This window comes from Cladophialophora immunda (assembly GCF_000835495.1).
Source record: "Cladophialophora immunda strain CBS 83496 unplaced genomic scaffold supercont1.1, whole genome shotgun sequence".
Lineage (NCBI taxonomy): Eukaryota > Fungi > Ascomycota > Eurotiomycetes > Chaetothyriales > Herpotrichiellaceae > Cladophialophora > Cladophialophora immunda.
The window spans coordinates 7802042-7817000 of NW_015622541.1; the positions used below are offsets into that span (position 1 = coordinate 7802042).

Genomic DNA, 14959 nt, shown 5'->3' on the forward strand with positions numbered 1-14959 from the left:
CTGGAGCTTGTAGGGAGTAGGTTAGGATGAGTGTCGATTGTCCTTCAGCGTGCTCTTGGATGGCGTTGAGGAATAAATTGGGCGTTGAAGGTTGACAACGAGAGAAACCAAATTACCATTTTACCATCGGCGTTACGGGCCGCTCCTTCCGAGCTCAACTAGCCTATCGCGCCGCTTTAGCTTATAAGTGACACGTGACCACTGGTCTTTTGAATTCGTCATCGTGTCATTCGAAACAGAGGGTCTCTGTCACCATCTTCCATTGATCTCACTCTACCCAGACTCAGGCAATTAGCAGATATCAATCAGTCAGCAGTTCTACCCTTGTCAAAGCAGCTATGGCCCTCCCTATGCCTGAGCCCAGTGTGCCACCACTGCCACTTCTCCAATACAAAGTTCTCTCCTTCGATGTGTACGGCAGCCTGATCGAATACAAAGCTCACATTCTGGAATCATTTCAACCCCTCCTCTCCCGTCTGCCAGAGTCGTCGCCCTTTCTCGATTCCACCCCCCTCACCACAACCGTTCCTAACTCCGCCTCCGTGGGCTCCATCGAGTTTCTAAAGCTGTTCCAGCGCCAAGAAGATGCCATCAAGCTAGAGAAGCCAGTGAAACGATTCGATGAGATCCTAGCCGAAATATGGAGGCGGATCGCCAAGGAACTGGGCGTGGAAAGTAGCGATGATGAAGCAAAGGATTTCGGAAGCGAAGCTGTCATTTCCGGGTGGCCGACTTTCCCGGGAAGCTTGGACGGGCTGAAGAGACTAAGTAAGCACTATAGGCTTGTGGCCCTCTCGAATATCGATCGATTTGCATGGAACATTACCTCAAACTCGTCGGCAGGTCGTCTTGGAGAGGTGGGCTGGTGGAAAGTTTTCACTGCAGAGGAATTCGGCGACGATGCCACCCGCGCGGATGATGCAAAGCTAGAGACCCTAATCCAGTTTTGCACCAATCACGGCGTCAAGAAAGAGGAAATCCTTCACGTTGCACAGAGTCTCGGTCATGATCAAGCCCCCGCAAAGCGGTTAGGATTAAGTTCTGTGTGGTTGGTTGGTGATGGGCCGAGGTGGGGGAAAGAGGCGGAAAGCAAGATGGCACTCGAAAAGAAGCTGGTCGGATATGCATGGAGGTTCCAGAATCTCAAAGAGTTCGCAGATGAGGTGGAGAGAGTGGCGCGAGGTTAAGGGTCGATGGGCTTGTAAGCCTCGCCGTTGAACCCACTGATACAGAAGAAAGAGATACTGAGTTTCTCCTGGGGCGGGCGGATTTGCTCCTGCTTTGCTCTGGTAGACTTCGGCTATTGCTAAAGGCGCCATTGAGAGACAGCACTTCCAGTCTCTTGGTCTTCGGTGCCTGCGTCGTTGTGGCCTTGTGAATATCATTGAATGTCGACAGCCTAAGCCATGTTCTTCTCATCGTCATCAGTTGTGAAAGGTGAAGAGTGAGGTCTAGTAGACCTGCCCGCCGGCTGTGTAGAAGCCTCGGGAGAGAAAACCGAGATGACCACTGACGCAGACAAGGCTGCCTTGAGACGAATCCCATTATGTCGACATACCCCTGCGAGAGAGATATGTAAAGACGCATTCTGGTTATAAATCGTGGCAACTCTTTACACCGTCTACAGCCGATAACACCGTTTGGCGGCAGTAGAAGCATCTAGTCGTTGCCTCATGGAATTTGCCCACACCCGCAGGATCCGACAGCAAAAGCCCGCGTAATAGATTTGTCCAACCCGGCCGATGACGTTCCCGAATACAGGTCTACAGATAGTATGCCATGGCTTGTGGAGTTGACTGATGCATCTTTGGCGCGTCTCCTGCCATATGGGGATAGACCAATTAGTCGGCAACGCTGACACCTGGATTGGATTGTGCCTCCAAGCTCGAACTCAAACAGCCACTATTACGAAAGACACATTGCTTTGAGAGCCTCACCGAAGTCACGCAGAGCTCGATTATTCGTGGGTCCAACGGATATTTAAAAGACCAAGATCCCTCTCTTTCAGCAGCGCAACAAGCATCCAAGTCTAAATTCCCACGGAAACATCCAGTACAAGTCGCCGACCATGACGAACCAGACCGCTGTCATCCTCATCGATCCCTACAACGACTTCCTCCACCCAAAAGGAAAGCTGAACCCGCGTCTCGCCGAAAGCATCGCCGCCACGGGAACCATTGAGCATTTGAAAGAAGTGGTCGCTACGGCCCGCAAGAACAAAATCCCGATTTACTACTGCCTTCATTGCCAGACGGACAAATACTCGTTCCAGGGGTGGCAGATGATGAACTGGTCGCTGACGGGGCTCAAAGAGAACTTGGTGTTTGAGAAGGGCTCCTGGGGGGCCGAGATCTATGAAGGCCTAGAGCCCAATCCGGACAACGGGGATGTTGTCGTCTCGCAGCATCTCAATTCAAGGTAGACGCCCCGGTGCTTCCTGCCTTGTCCTCTCCTGCCTGGCTGACATTCTCCTCAACCGGATAAAGCTCTTTCCAAAACACGGATTTGGACTATCAACTCCGCCAGCGGGGGATTCGCAACTTGGTCCTAGCAGGTCTTGTTACAAACACATGCATTGAGGCGACGGCACGGTACGGGTATGAGCTGTGAGTTGACCCCGTGCCCGATTCAAATCATCAAATGTGACAACGCCAATGCTGACTGACGCAAGTGGTTATAATTTGACCATGATGTAAGTTGATTTGCCTGCCTTGGGAATCTCACAGCTAAACAAAAAAACAAATCCAGCTCGGACGGGACAGCCGGGTTCAGCACGGAGCAGAAGGACGCGGCCACAAACTTGATCTGGCCATTGTTTGCGAACAGAATCTTGACTGTCGGTGAATGGGCCAAAAGTTTGGAGTGATCGGTGGAAGTCATTATCAGGAGATGCTGCCGATGCTTGAAGCGTGTTGCAGAGTCCGATTTGGGGAGAGGAGCAGCTTGGTGCATTGGGAATACACAAAAGGATCAATAGAATATCGATGTGGCAACCCGTGAAGAACACAGCAACCAGCTTCAAGCGTGCCCCTCCGTTGCGCGAGTTCGGGCGCGGTCCTCCCTATCCCGAAATGGTTTGCCCACATTGAATATTCCGTGAGAACGTCTAGGGGATTGCTGCGTTCTATGGCAGCCTCGTAGATCCTCATTGGTTCACGCACGGCGCGCTGACTGCCCTGTTGGTCCTAGCGCTGGGACGGGCGGGGACTAGGGCGGATATACTTTGCATTAATAACAACCGCATCTGCCGTTTCCCATCATCGCCATTCGTTCCGCATGATTACTGAACATCTCCACCTCTGCAGCTATTGATATGAAAGCGCCAAGTCGGGAGGGTCCTGTGTGTTCGTCTCTCTCTCTGTCGCCCTCCCTTCCTCTTTGGAACAATGGCCAGTTCTCCTGGGACATCGCGGCGCTGTGACGAGTGTCGTCGTAGACGCAAGAAGGCACGTTGTCGCGCGAACCCCCCAAATGCGAAAGATCCCTGGCTGATGATCATGTCCAATAGTGCGGTCTCGAGGAGCCCGAATGTCACCGATGTGTCTCCAGGGGCATCAAATGCAGCGGGCCCAACAATGACCGCATCTACGTCCACCGTAATGCAGAGAACATGCGCACACAGTCGCATCGTGGTGCTCTCAGGGTTGCGATGCAGCGGCGAACTGCCCACTATGAGCCTAGTTTAGACCCTGAGACGCAGGCCAGGACGGCGGCTGCTTCGACGACTCTGGAGGCTCTTCAGAGACTCGTGCGGAGCACGCAAGCGTCACTTCTAAGTGCCAGTGCGTCCCTGACCGCGAAACCTGTAGAACTCTTCTACTCGACAGTCCTGGATGCGTTTCAACCAAAACACGATACCGGCGTCTTCAGCGGCGATCGCGTGCCGTCGTCGGCGACCGAGGGTGATTGCTCCAGCGTGGCCGTGTGCATCCGTTCGTTGCTGCCCCTCGCGCAACAATCCGAACGGCACATCATGGACCAATCGATCTTCAGCCTCCTGACCATGTATTTGAGTCTCTTAGTCAAGGATCCGAAGCTGACAGAGATGGCCCGAGCCGCGTACACATCAGCAGTGGGAGAATTTCGCCTTTTCATTGGCAGTCGCTTCCCAGCGGAACTGGCGCACCCGCAGACGAGCTACTGTCAACTCTTCCTCGCTCTCTCTACAGCGCTGCAGCTGTTCGAGGTATGCACAGCCGAAAAATCACCTCAGCGGTCCGCTTCTCCCATGATGGATGCAAATTCGCTGACAAGGCCAGTACGTGAATGACATGGGAGAAACTCGATCAGGCTTCCTGACGCACCACGAGGGAATGCTCAAACTCCTCCAAATATCCGGACCCGGAGTGTACCAGTCACCTTACCTGCTCCAGTCTTTCTCGGGCATCCGTGGCATAACCGTAAGGAAACCCCACCGGTCACCATTTCGCATTAATTTTCCCCCGTCCGTACTGAAAGTTTGCGCTATGCAGGTATTCGTCGCTTTGCAGAAAAGGCGTCCTATCTTCTTGTCCGAACCTAAATGGATATATACGCCATTCTTGAGTCGTCCGAAGACAAGGAGGGAACTCCTCCACGACATCGCGTTGGGCATTCCCGCGCTATTGCGTCGCACGGACGACCTTGTGCCGTCCCTTGCACAAGGACCACAAGGAGATTTGACCGGTCCGAGTGACCGCGTCCAGCGATTGAGAATAGCCCAGCAGCTCGTCACGGACTTTGCAACGGTCAAATCTGATCTCGAAGCATGGTTCCAGAACTTCAAGCAATCATACGCCCCCGCGCCCATCTACTGGAACACCGAGACGGTGATGGACAGTGCCCACGCCTACACCGACCCAGTGTGCGTCCCGGACCTCGAGGACCCCAAGTACCAGCTGAGGTTCCGGGACGGGCAGAAGGCCGGCGTGTTGATCTGCTACTGGAGCTTTCTCCTCGAGCTGCTGATGAGCTTAATTGACGTGCAAACCGCTGTGGCCTCACTGGCACGGTCGGAACAACCAGCCAACGAGGTCGAGGATCTCGTCGAGGCCGTGTGCGGGGACCTGGGCGCGAACCGCGCTGCCGCGGATGACAGTGCGTTCCTGATCTTACAATCGACGCCGTACTTGACGTGCTGTCTGGAAGGCATCTTTGTGACGCAGTCGCCGCTGAGCCTCGTGCAGAGATACTTCGCTCGATGACCGTCATCGTCTCATCCCGTTGCGAGTAGATCGACAGAGGATTAACTCTCCGCGTGAGTGAGCTGAAATTCTCAGTTTAAAAAAAGGTACGGGCCAAAAAAGCCAGATAAAGAGCTGAAACGAGCAGCGCTATGTACAGAATTAGGGGTAGTGCGAAGTACCAAGCTCGCTCTCGAGCATGCCACACAGTCTGCTCCAACACACCGCACCGAGGAAATCCCCGGGATCAAAAAGTCGTAGAGAATACGAAAGGTGAAAAACGACCTGTCCCACGCCATGCTGGCATCAAGTATAGCCAAACGAAGTCCGAACTCCCTTGTTCGCGCGCCGACTCCTCCGCACAGCCGTCCCGTCTTTCTGCGTCAGGGTCTTCTCCTGGTCCTGCTGTTTGACCTGTCGCTCGATCTTTGCCACCGCGGCTGCGACCTTGCCTCCGTGTTCTGCTGCCGCTGTCGTTGTGGCGGGCTGCGACCCTCTGCTAGGTCCCTGGCTCTGTTCTTCTCGTCCCTCTGCAGTCTCCGCAGCAGCTTCTTTGGACTTCTTCTTGGCCTTGTCGACCAACTTGCCAACCGAGGCCGTCGGCTTCCTGGTCACGTTGCGGCTTTTCGGTTTCGCCACCGAGCCTGTTGCCGAGCGCTTCTCGACTTTCGAGCCATGCACGGCGGATTTTCGCCGCTCACCCCGTTTGGGCTGCTTGATCGCCGAACCACCATCCGGGATCGGGGGAGGGATGGGCTTCACGGGGCGCACGGCCAGATAGTCGCCAATAAGAGACGGGTCCGGCTGGGAGGTCGGTGGCGGCAGCGAGAGCTCTCGGCCAAAGTCGCCGGGAAGAAGTGTCGGCGAAGCGTCTCTCATCTCGACATCCGTGTCTCGTCGCGAGAATGGAGACGGTGTGAATGAGCGGTCTACATACGCGGGCGTCGACTCGCGCGCCCAGTCTGGTGGCGGGAGCTCGGGCTCGACACTCTGTCGAATATGCTCTTGGGATGGCGGCTGCAAACCGGGCTCTATGCTCTGTTGAACGTAGTCCTGGAGCACATCTGCTGCATACGGTGTCGAAGGCGTCGAGTCGGCGGGAGGACGTGGGGTATCCGGACGGCTTGGGGGTATTGAGCTTTGCTGGCTGAATGCTGGCGTCGGAGGCTGTGCCGGTATTGGCAGCATGGATCCCTTTCGACTGAATATCGGGGCACTACCCTGCGGCGACGGTACAGGCTTTGGATTCTCAATCAGCTCTTCGAGTTTGAGGTGCAGCGGACGATGATCCTGGCGCGCTGCCCGAGTTGGAGCTCGTATCAACCCGGCAGTCTCCTCTGGTCCGTGTAAGGTTCTTTGGTCTGGTGCAGGCTCCGCGTTGCGACAGCTGCAAGCTGCAGGACAACAGGTACACTCTTGTCCCTCTCTGCAGAGACAGGACTGTGCTGTTCCTCGGTGTTGACCTCCCAGGTCTCTTCCTCCGACTGCCGCAGACCCTTTCTCACATCCACATCTGCCCGACGGACAGGAACAAGCACCCTCAAGTGTACACCGGCAAGCCTGGGTAGCATCTACACCCGTTACTGTGTGCCGGTCTCCAATGCCTGAACCGATCTGCTGCCATGCTTGAGTTTGTGGTGGTGGTGCATCGTCAGTTATCGAGTAGGATTCTGGTGCTTGATCCTGGTTTGCACGAGGCTGCGCGGGAGCTTCGAAGTCTTCACCACCAGATGTATGCTCATCACAGTCGGCGCAGGCACATCGTCCAGGCTGACATTGGCACCTCTGACCACCTGTAGCACAGCTGCAATGTTTGACCGGCTCTGCCATCGCATGGCCATGCTCACTGCACGTGGCACAGTGACACAGACCCGGGAGACATGAACATCGCTGCTGCATATCTCTACAGCCGCAGCTTTGGTTGCCAGAAATCCCTTCAATGCCCCATTTCTTTTCTGCTTCGTGTCTCAATTGCCTCGCTTGCTCCGTGTGGTCGCAGCCCAGACATGCGCAGTATGAAGGATGGCAGGCACACTCCGCGGTAGAGCAGCCACAGGGACAAGTGTGAACGGCCTGAGGTCTTGTCTCTGATTCTCGCTCTTGTGCCTGAAGCTGTTCGGTTGGTGACGAGACGCTTTGGGTCGCCGCCTCATATGTGTTGTAACCCGATTCTTGTCCCGGTAACTGGATCTGCGATAGCTCCCCATGCGCTGCTGGATGTATGCCATCTCCACCTTGAGCATGCACCTCCTCCCCAGGCCCGACTCCTGCTTCTGACGACGAGACATTCAGCTGGCCCTGGAGCTGCCTGCTGAGTCCGCCCGGGGAAGGCCGATCCTGATCATGCTCATGCCGCGAGAGGTCGCCCGCTGGACTTTCATCTGCTGCGCTCTCGGACAGACTACGACGCGGCATCAGCATCTCGTCGTCAAAGTCATCAGTGTCTTCAAACAGTGAATCGATATCCGAGGAGCAGGTCTGGCGGCGAGCCGTGCTCGAGATGATGGGCGAGTCCGAGAACGCAGGGCTGTAGGTGAGGTCGTTGGCAGGTTGGATCTCGGTCCAGCGGGATCGATCGATGTCGTCTGGATACTGGTACTGGTCCTGGTATTGATATTGGCTCGGGGACTGGTTCTGGGACACCATTGTAGCCATAGCCCGTGCTGGCTCCTGGGTATAGCTGGCCCCCCACGAGGACGTCCTGTATGTCTCGAAGGCGCCATTGTTGGGTACCTGCGCCGAGTAGGTCGATCCAGCTCCACGGACGGGATTCTGTGCCTCGTTCGAGTAGTGTGTGTTGTTTGATTGGCGGTGCTGGAACTGCTCTCCTCCTTCTTCCTCCTCCTCCAGCCATGAAGACGGCATATTGCTGTTTCTTTTCTTCCAGGTCGTCTTGATATATGTACCACGCTGTCTACCTATACGCGCCTGTTCAATATTTCAATGTGTGCATGTTGGAGAACTCGATAGTAAATACTGAAATGGCGTATGCCGGGAACAATCGAAACCACACAGTATAAGAAAGACGTTACCGTTATGCAGGCTATTCCATCAAAACAACGACGGAAATAACTGACTCCCTCCATGGTAACCTTGTTGAGGGGGTATGTATATGCAACAGGGTCAAGGAATGTGGGCGGTAAATTGGTAACAGTGGCTTGCATTCCACGAAGAAAGGCGAGAGTCGCCTTACAAGTTCGACACGTGCATTGCAGGACATGGAGCACACAAACTGAGTAGATGCAGCGCCGTCGTGACAGACCGCCTTGCTGGTCCGTGTAGAATTGGTCAGATAAGTTGCTGAGACCTTTATCTTGAGAAGAAAGAAACAATCTGCTGTTAGTGTGGACATTGCGAAGAGTTTGAAGCAGTCAGTATGAAATTTCCGTTCAGTAAGGGGTAATGCTCTATTTCCAGCTCAGCAGCTCAGCGGCTAGCCAAACATTGTTCGCAGGGGGCACATGCAGTCTTCTGCAGTTCACGAACCATCCTCCTCAAGTTCGACGTCTCTCGTAGTAGAAAAAGGGCGTGAGAAAGGACGAAGAAGACTGATCCCCATCACTGTAAGTTTCCATCAACAGTGTCAGGCGGCGACAAGTCACTCCTCGCAGCAATAATGGTCCATCGCATGCAATCCGCCCAGTATATTCCGCCGACCCTAGTCCATTGACCAAGGCCTCTCTTCTTTGCATCCGAGTCGGAGAACTTGCCTATTGATGGTTAGCAACGCTGCCCTAAATCGTCTCTGGAAGCTAAGCGACTCACATTTGTCATTGAGATGGTTCCAGAATGTAGAGATGCATTTTTGCTCGCCATAATCCTTCATCGAAATCCCGTTCACAAATGGCGTGCCAGTTGGCGACGCGCACCCGTTGAAGTCGAACGCGAGACCGATCGTCAGTTCGTAGTCGAATTTGGAGTCTCCATGCGATGGAAACAGGTCACACTCTCCTGGTGACACGAGTCCCGAACTTGACGCAGCTGTGATTGCAATTCCCTGATAGAAGACGATATTGCGGTCTACCAAACTCTGGCAGAACTTGCTGATAGGGCCAGTGTCCAACTGGAACGGTGACCAAGGAAGCCCTGAGTTCCACGCTGTGGCAACTGTGCTTGTTGCTTTCCCGCTGACAGGCGTGGCACAGTTCAGCACACCAGCCATCGCTGGGCTCGTAGTGGTTGTGAATGCAGTCCAGTGGGCACAATAAGAAGTTTGCTCGTCCGCGCTTGGAACAGTAGTTGACACAGTTTGGAGTCCCCATGAGTCTGTACAGCTCGCGCTATCAAATGCGGCGACTCCGTCACAAGTAAATATCGAGACTTCGCTGTAGCTTCGCGTCATACTCGTAAGGGTTGGGTGCGCGCCAGAGCCGACAGAGATTGGAGGAGTCGATGTGGTTTTGCTCACCAAAGAGACTCCAGATGAGCCAAAGGTCCACGGGCCACTTGGCCCCAATGTGGGAAGTAATCTCGACGAGACTAGGGTGGACGATACCATTACACCGCCTGAGAACACCTCGCTGTACACATCGCCGTTGTCATCCGTGGCCAATACTGTGAAATCTCGCAGGCTGCTTGGAAGGATGGGCGTTGTGATAGGAGCGCTGGAGATGGTCGAACTATGAGACGTCGTGGTTGTCAAATAAGACGTGCTCGCAGTAGTGCTCGAGGTGGTGTTGCCCATGGTCTGGGTCGAATTTGACGCGAAGCTGAAAGTACTGAATTGAACCGTCGCGTTATCAGGGATTGGTGGAAATTGAGTGATCCACGAGGCAATCTCAGCAGATATGGCCGGGTCATTCCACCAGGGACTGACTGTACAAGCCGGAGCGGTTGTTGAGGCGTTGACAGTACTCGTCGTAAATGTGTTGGTTCCAGTGCACTGTGTAACAGTCGTGCACGACCGACTGCACGAATTAGTGGCAAAGCCTGTTCCATTCGAGCTCCAAGTCGTGCAGATGTCTAGGCATGAAGAGAATGCTGTCGAGGAACAGGAGCTCGACGAGCTCGAGGTACCGGACGAGCTTGGAGAGTTCGTGGTTGGCTCAGACGACGGATTTGCGGATGGGTTGTTGGTACAAGGCGGCGCTAAACAATGCGTCGTTGGCAGCGTCATAGATGCCACGGGCAGAGGAGGAATCGGCGGAAAGACGGGAATCTGCATCACTCAGTCTCACATGGAAGGTCGCAGGTAAAAATTTGGAATACACACCGGCGGCAAATGAAATCCGTTCCAGCCATGATCGCTGCATGGTCTCTTGCACCCCAAACCAAAGAGGCAAGTAGCCATAGATACCGCCCAGTCGAGGACATCTCCACAATCGCCCTTGCACAGAGGCCCGATACAACTCCATGACCAGAACGGAAAGTCAATGTAGCCACCCTGGATGCTCCGAGTGCTATGTGAAAGAGTAGCGCTCCATGAGACCGCTGTGGTACTGCTGCTTCCGCTTGTTCTGGTCACGCCTTGTTCGGTGGTAATACTCCATGGTTCCGGCGTGGTTGAGTCGGAAAAGAAGCCGCTGGGGAGCGAATACACGACGCCTGATTGTTCAGCAGAAGTGGTCACAGAGCAAATCCAGCCATCGGCACAGCTTGAACCCGACGGCTTTTGATCGTAACACAGTGGGTCTGCAAGCCAGCAGTACGGACACACGCAGTTGGCTGTACTTGCAACCACGACTGTTCCCGATATCACCGTCGTGCTTTCCGGCCCTGAGATGAACCAGGGCCAGCACCATGGAGCAAGACTGTACGTGCTAGTTTCGTTGGCCGAGTAAGCATAGATACACGGCATTTCGCCAATGAAAGACACAGTGGGCAGCGCTGGTGCTGAGGTGATGACGGGAGGAGTCATGATGATTCCAGGTAGGAGGGTAATCGTGCCACTGGAAGATGAGCTTGACCCAGATACTGATGCCACACTGGAGACAATGCTGGAAGTGGATCTCGTCCCGATCGGTGTCGACTGCGCGCCATTACCAGAAGACGAACTTGAACCGGACACAGTTGCTTCAAGGCTCGACGCTGACCCAGAGACCGAGGATGCAACACTAGAACCGGAAGGCTGAGTCACTGAAGAGACTTGGACAATGCTTATTGTAGTTCGAATGACAGTAACGAATGTCGTCGAACTTAGAGCAACTGTACTAGTGAATGAAGTGGTGATCTCAGATCCAGCAGTCAGATTGGATGTCAAGGCGATCGATAGTGAGCTCACACTTAGTGAGGTCCGATTTGTGGCTGGGCTCTGTACCGACGGTGTATTTCCAGGCGCGCTGCTGTTCCATGAAAACGACGCAACTAAGCTTGACGTTCCATTAGCCGGGAAAGGCGGAGCCATGCTCGATGTGCTATTTGCCGAGAACGTTGGGACTATGCTAAATGTGCTGTTTCCTGGGGACGGTGGTACCACGCTCGATGTGCTGTTTGCAGGAGAAGATGGGATCATACTCGATGATGTAATAGACTGAGAGAAGTTTGATGCGCTCGCAACGGACAGTGTGGCTTGAGATTGGGGTTGACTTGACCGCGAGACAACAGACACTGAGCCAGCAATGGAAGACATACTTGCAGGAGGCAAGGCTGAGGTCATCTGAGTGTTGGATGTCCCATTTGTAGTGCCACCAGGCAAAGATTGACTGGGCATGGAAGAGTTGGTGCTGCTGATCGACTGCACACTGGAAGCACCCGAAGTCGAGGAAAAAGAATTGACAGGTGGCGCAACTCCTGCACTTGTCGAGCCAGAGGACGAGGAAGCCGAGAAGGACGAACCTGAAGCCATGGTAGCCGGAACAGAGGTGGACGAAACCGGGGAGGAAGAACCTGAAGCCACAGTTGCCGTAACAGAGATGGACGAAGCATGCGAGGTCGAAGTGCCGGGACTCGCTTCACTCACGGGCGTCTCAACCGAAGCCACTGAGGTAGAGTTGACGCCGCCATAAGTGGGCACTGGGAAAGGAGTTGGAACAACAGGGGAACTGCTTGTCGCGCTGCTGGCCATGCTCCAGTCCTCCCAGGGATGGGGACCTAGTCACCACATTAACTCATGGGTTTGAAAATACGGGGAAGACATACTAGGATGGGCAGGCTCATTGCCGCAGGTCGGACAGTCAATATCCAAATCAGCACGCTTGATGTCCGATCTGAGTTGTCCTGCTTGGACAGAGGTGCTCAGGGTCGCGACCAGGCCGAAGAGAACGAAATTAACGAGAGGCGCCATTGCGGCGGGTGAGCGAGTGTTTGTATCGGTCTTGAAGATGACCTTGACAATCGCGCTCGACTCTCAAGGCCTGTCAAAGTGGGAGAGACGCAGAAGACGGAAGCGCGAAAATTCAAGAATGGCGCGGGGTTTTATAAACAGAATGTCAACAGTCCATCTTCACTTACTGAGCAAAATTTTCACAACATGTCACTGAGAGAGACGCGTGACAACGCGAACGCACAGAATCCTGGGCCATGTAGTGAAGACTGAGTGGAAGAGGGGAATCTGTCACTGAAAGTGCTGGAGGCAGTCTCTGTCCTGACGCCTTGGCTGTGCATTTGCCTTCACTCTGAGTAGACGGGCAATGTTTGCTACCATCTGAAGGTTCGGTTGAAGATTGTGACTACCAGCAGAGTTCGTGAAATGAAGTTCGGGCGACTTGATCCAAGTGACCTCGCGTCTGATCTTTGTCCATGTTTCGTGCTGCCATTAACCTCAACTGCCAAACCCACTCAAGGCCAGTCTTGCCCGTTACAGGTTGGAACAGTACGGCCAAGGCAAATTTCAAATCGGGCGACCTGGATCCCCTACCGGTGAAGAGAATCGCCCTCATTATCTCTCGGATCACCAATGGCGTTGACTGCCAGATTGTCGCCCTATCTTTGGGAATGTTCATCATTTGTTATGTCGCAGTGCCATAGACGTTTCCAGAGACCAGAATCAACGTATGGAAGGAGTCTGCAACGGAGACGGCCGTTCCGACCACAAGGAAATATACTCCTTGACCAGTATAGCTGAGTATGCCACTGTGGACGAGCTCGTGCGAGAACAGTCGTCAGAAGTCCAGTGGCCAAAAGCGGTATTCCGATCGCCAAAAGTAGAATCATACTCGGAAGTCGGCAGGGAGCAATCAGGAGTCCCCCCTTGCCACAGAAGCCAGGCATGTATGGCGCAGACCAGCGCATCGGATTTCCCCGGTATTCCCATTGCGCGTATCCCCTTCACGGGTGTTGGACGAAGAGTGCTGCTTCTTCTCCATTGCCTCCATATGAAGAAATGGAACTTCCAACCTTCCCCGCACACCTCGTCCACGGACTTCTGTGGGGAACCTCAAGGCTGACAGTGTCGAGAGGTCAACAGGTGCGAATATGGGGCTTCGGCAGATGCATCCAAAATGAACGGAGAATTGCCGAATGCCTGCTCGGGCGTGTTTCAGTCCATACTCGACAAGATATAAGACGAAAAGGTGGTCATGCCATATGTTTGTCGCATCGTTGAACTGTTTGTGACCAACCATCCAGCGTGGAACTTTGCATTCCGGAATTTTGTCAGTCGTCATCATGCCTGGGCTTCTCCTAACTCCAGAGACCGAGTTCAAGACGATTCAGATCAAGAAGCTGCACCCAACGTTTGCGGCCGAGATTGAAGGCGTTGATTTCTCCAAGCCAATTCCAGACGACGTCTTCAGGGAGATCCTCGCTGCTTCTGCAAAGGTAAAAACTCGGAGATAGACTGTAATTTCTGCAACTCACAAGGCCCTGACTGTTTCCTAGTATGGCGTGATTGTGTTCCGGAAGACTGGACTCGACGACAAAGGCCACGTCGAATTTTCTCGCCGGTTTGGCGAGTTGGACGACATCAGGCCGTATATGACCAACGGGCGGAAGCCACGATATGAATACTATGAGCTTTTTGACGCCGGCAATATCGACCCCGATACGAATACTGTTCTGTCACCAGATAGCGCACGTGCGCAATACAACAAGGGCAATGCCCTGTACCACGTCGACTCGTCATTCAATCCTCGAAGGGCATCGTACTCGATCTTGAAGGCCCACGAACTGCCGCCACCCAACACTGGTGGTAATACCGGATTCGCGGACACGCGGACGGCATTTGATGAATTGGATCCCGAGTTGAAGGCCGAGCTCTTGGAAAAGAATTATGTTGGCGCCCATTCCCTCTACTCGTCTCGCAAGAAGGCAGCACCGGATTATTTCAAGGATGTTGATGTGACAAAGTTTCCAATGCACAAACATCGCCTTGTGCAGAAGCATGAACCGTCAGGTCGGATGAACTTGTATATTGCCGCCCATATGGACCATATCGTGGACGTGCCTCCGGAGAAGTCCAAAGAGCTTATGGACAAGCTTATGGCGCATGCGACGCAAGAGAAGTATACTCTAAGCATTCCATGGAACGACCCTGGTGACTTGGTTATCTGGGACAACACGTAAGTCAATCATCATCCCGTCAGCGAGATTCCTGCGTAGTCTCCCAGGCAACCATGCATTCCTCAGGAGGGCTAACTCGAATGTTCAGATGTGTTATGCATCGGGCTGAAGGTGGATCATTCGCTGGAAAATACCGAAGAGATCTGAGAAGGACCACGGTGCATGATGACAGCCCGTATGCTTGGGGTCTTAACAGGGAGGGACAGGATGAGAGACCGGGTTTCGTATTGTATGACTTGTGAAAATCCTGCCAAGAAGGACCATATTGACTTGTCAACAGCTTCAACCAGAACTTGCCACAAGCAACAAAGGCATGACAAGCATTGAGGTAGTAAACATGGCATCCCCTCCGCAGTGAA

General features: G+C 53.8%; 4 protein-coding genes across 4 annotated transcripts; 3 read left to right on the top strand and 1 right to left on the bottom strand.

Annotated features, from left to right (window-relative positions):
- The first annotated feature begins 286 nt into the window (after positions 1 to 286).
- On the top strand, positions 287 to 1403 carry PV07_02282 (uncharacterized protein). The gene has a single exon (XM_016388883.1). It carries the CDS (start codon positions 339 to 341, stop codon positions 1185 to 1187), a length of 849 nt encoding a protein of 282 aa, XP_016255811.1. The 5' UTR covers positions 287 to 338; the 3' UTR covers positions 1188 to 1403.
- A 665-nt stretch (positions 1404 to 2068) lies between these two features.
- PV07_02283 (uncharacterized protein) lies at positions 2069 to 5183 on the top strand (the record flags this gene model as incomplete). The annotated part of the gene is made up of 7 exons (XM_016388884.1): positions 2069 to 2418; positions 2487 to 2606; positions 2672 to 2692; positions 2749 to 2836; positions 3509 to 4186; positions 4260 to 4400; positions 4473 to 5183. 7 exons carry the CDS (start codon positions 2069 to 2071, stop codon positions 5181 to 5183), a joined length of 2109 nt encoding a protein of 702 aa, XP_016255812.1.
- Positions 5184 to 8532: 3349 nt separating this feature from the next.
- On the bottom strand, positions 8533 to 14951 carry PV07_02284 (uncharacterized protein). The gene is made up of 4 exons (XM_016388885.1): positions 12240 to 14951; positions 10375 to 12191; positions 8928 to 10320; positions 8533 to 8872 (listed from the first exon to the last, which is right to left on the bottom strand). The coding sequence occupies exons 1-4, from the start codon at positions 12382 to 12384 to the stop codon at positions 8721 to 8723; spliced, it is 3507 nt and encodes a 1168-aa protein (XP_016255813.1). The 5' UTR covers positions 12385 to 14951; the 3' UTR covers positions 8533 to 8720.
- Positions 13707 to 14917, top strand: PV07_02285 (uncharacterized protein; the record flags this gene model as incomplete). Its single annotated transcript, XM_016388886.1, has 4 exons — positions 13707 to 13859; positions 13920 to 14599; positions 14689 to 14829; positions 14881 to 14917. The coding sequence occupies 4 exons, from the start codon at positions 13707 to 13709 to the stop codon at positions 14915 to 14917; spliced, it is 1011 nt and encodes a 336-aa protein (XP_016255814.1).
- Positions 14952 to 14959: the final 8 nt, after the last annotated feature.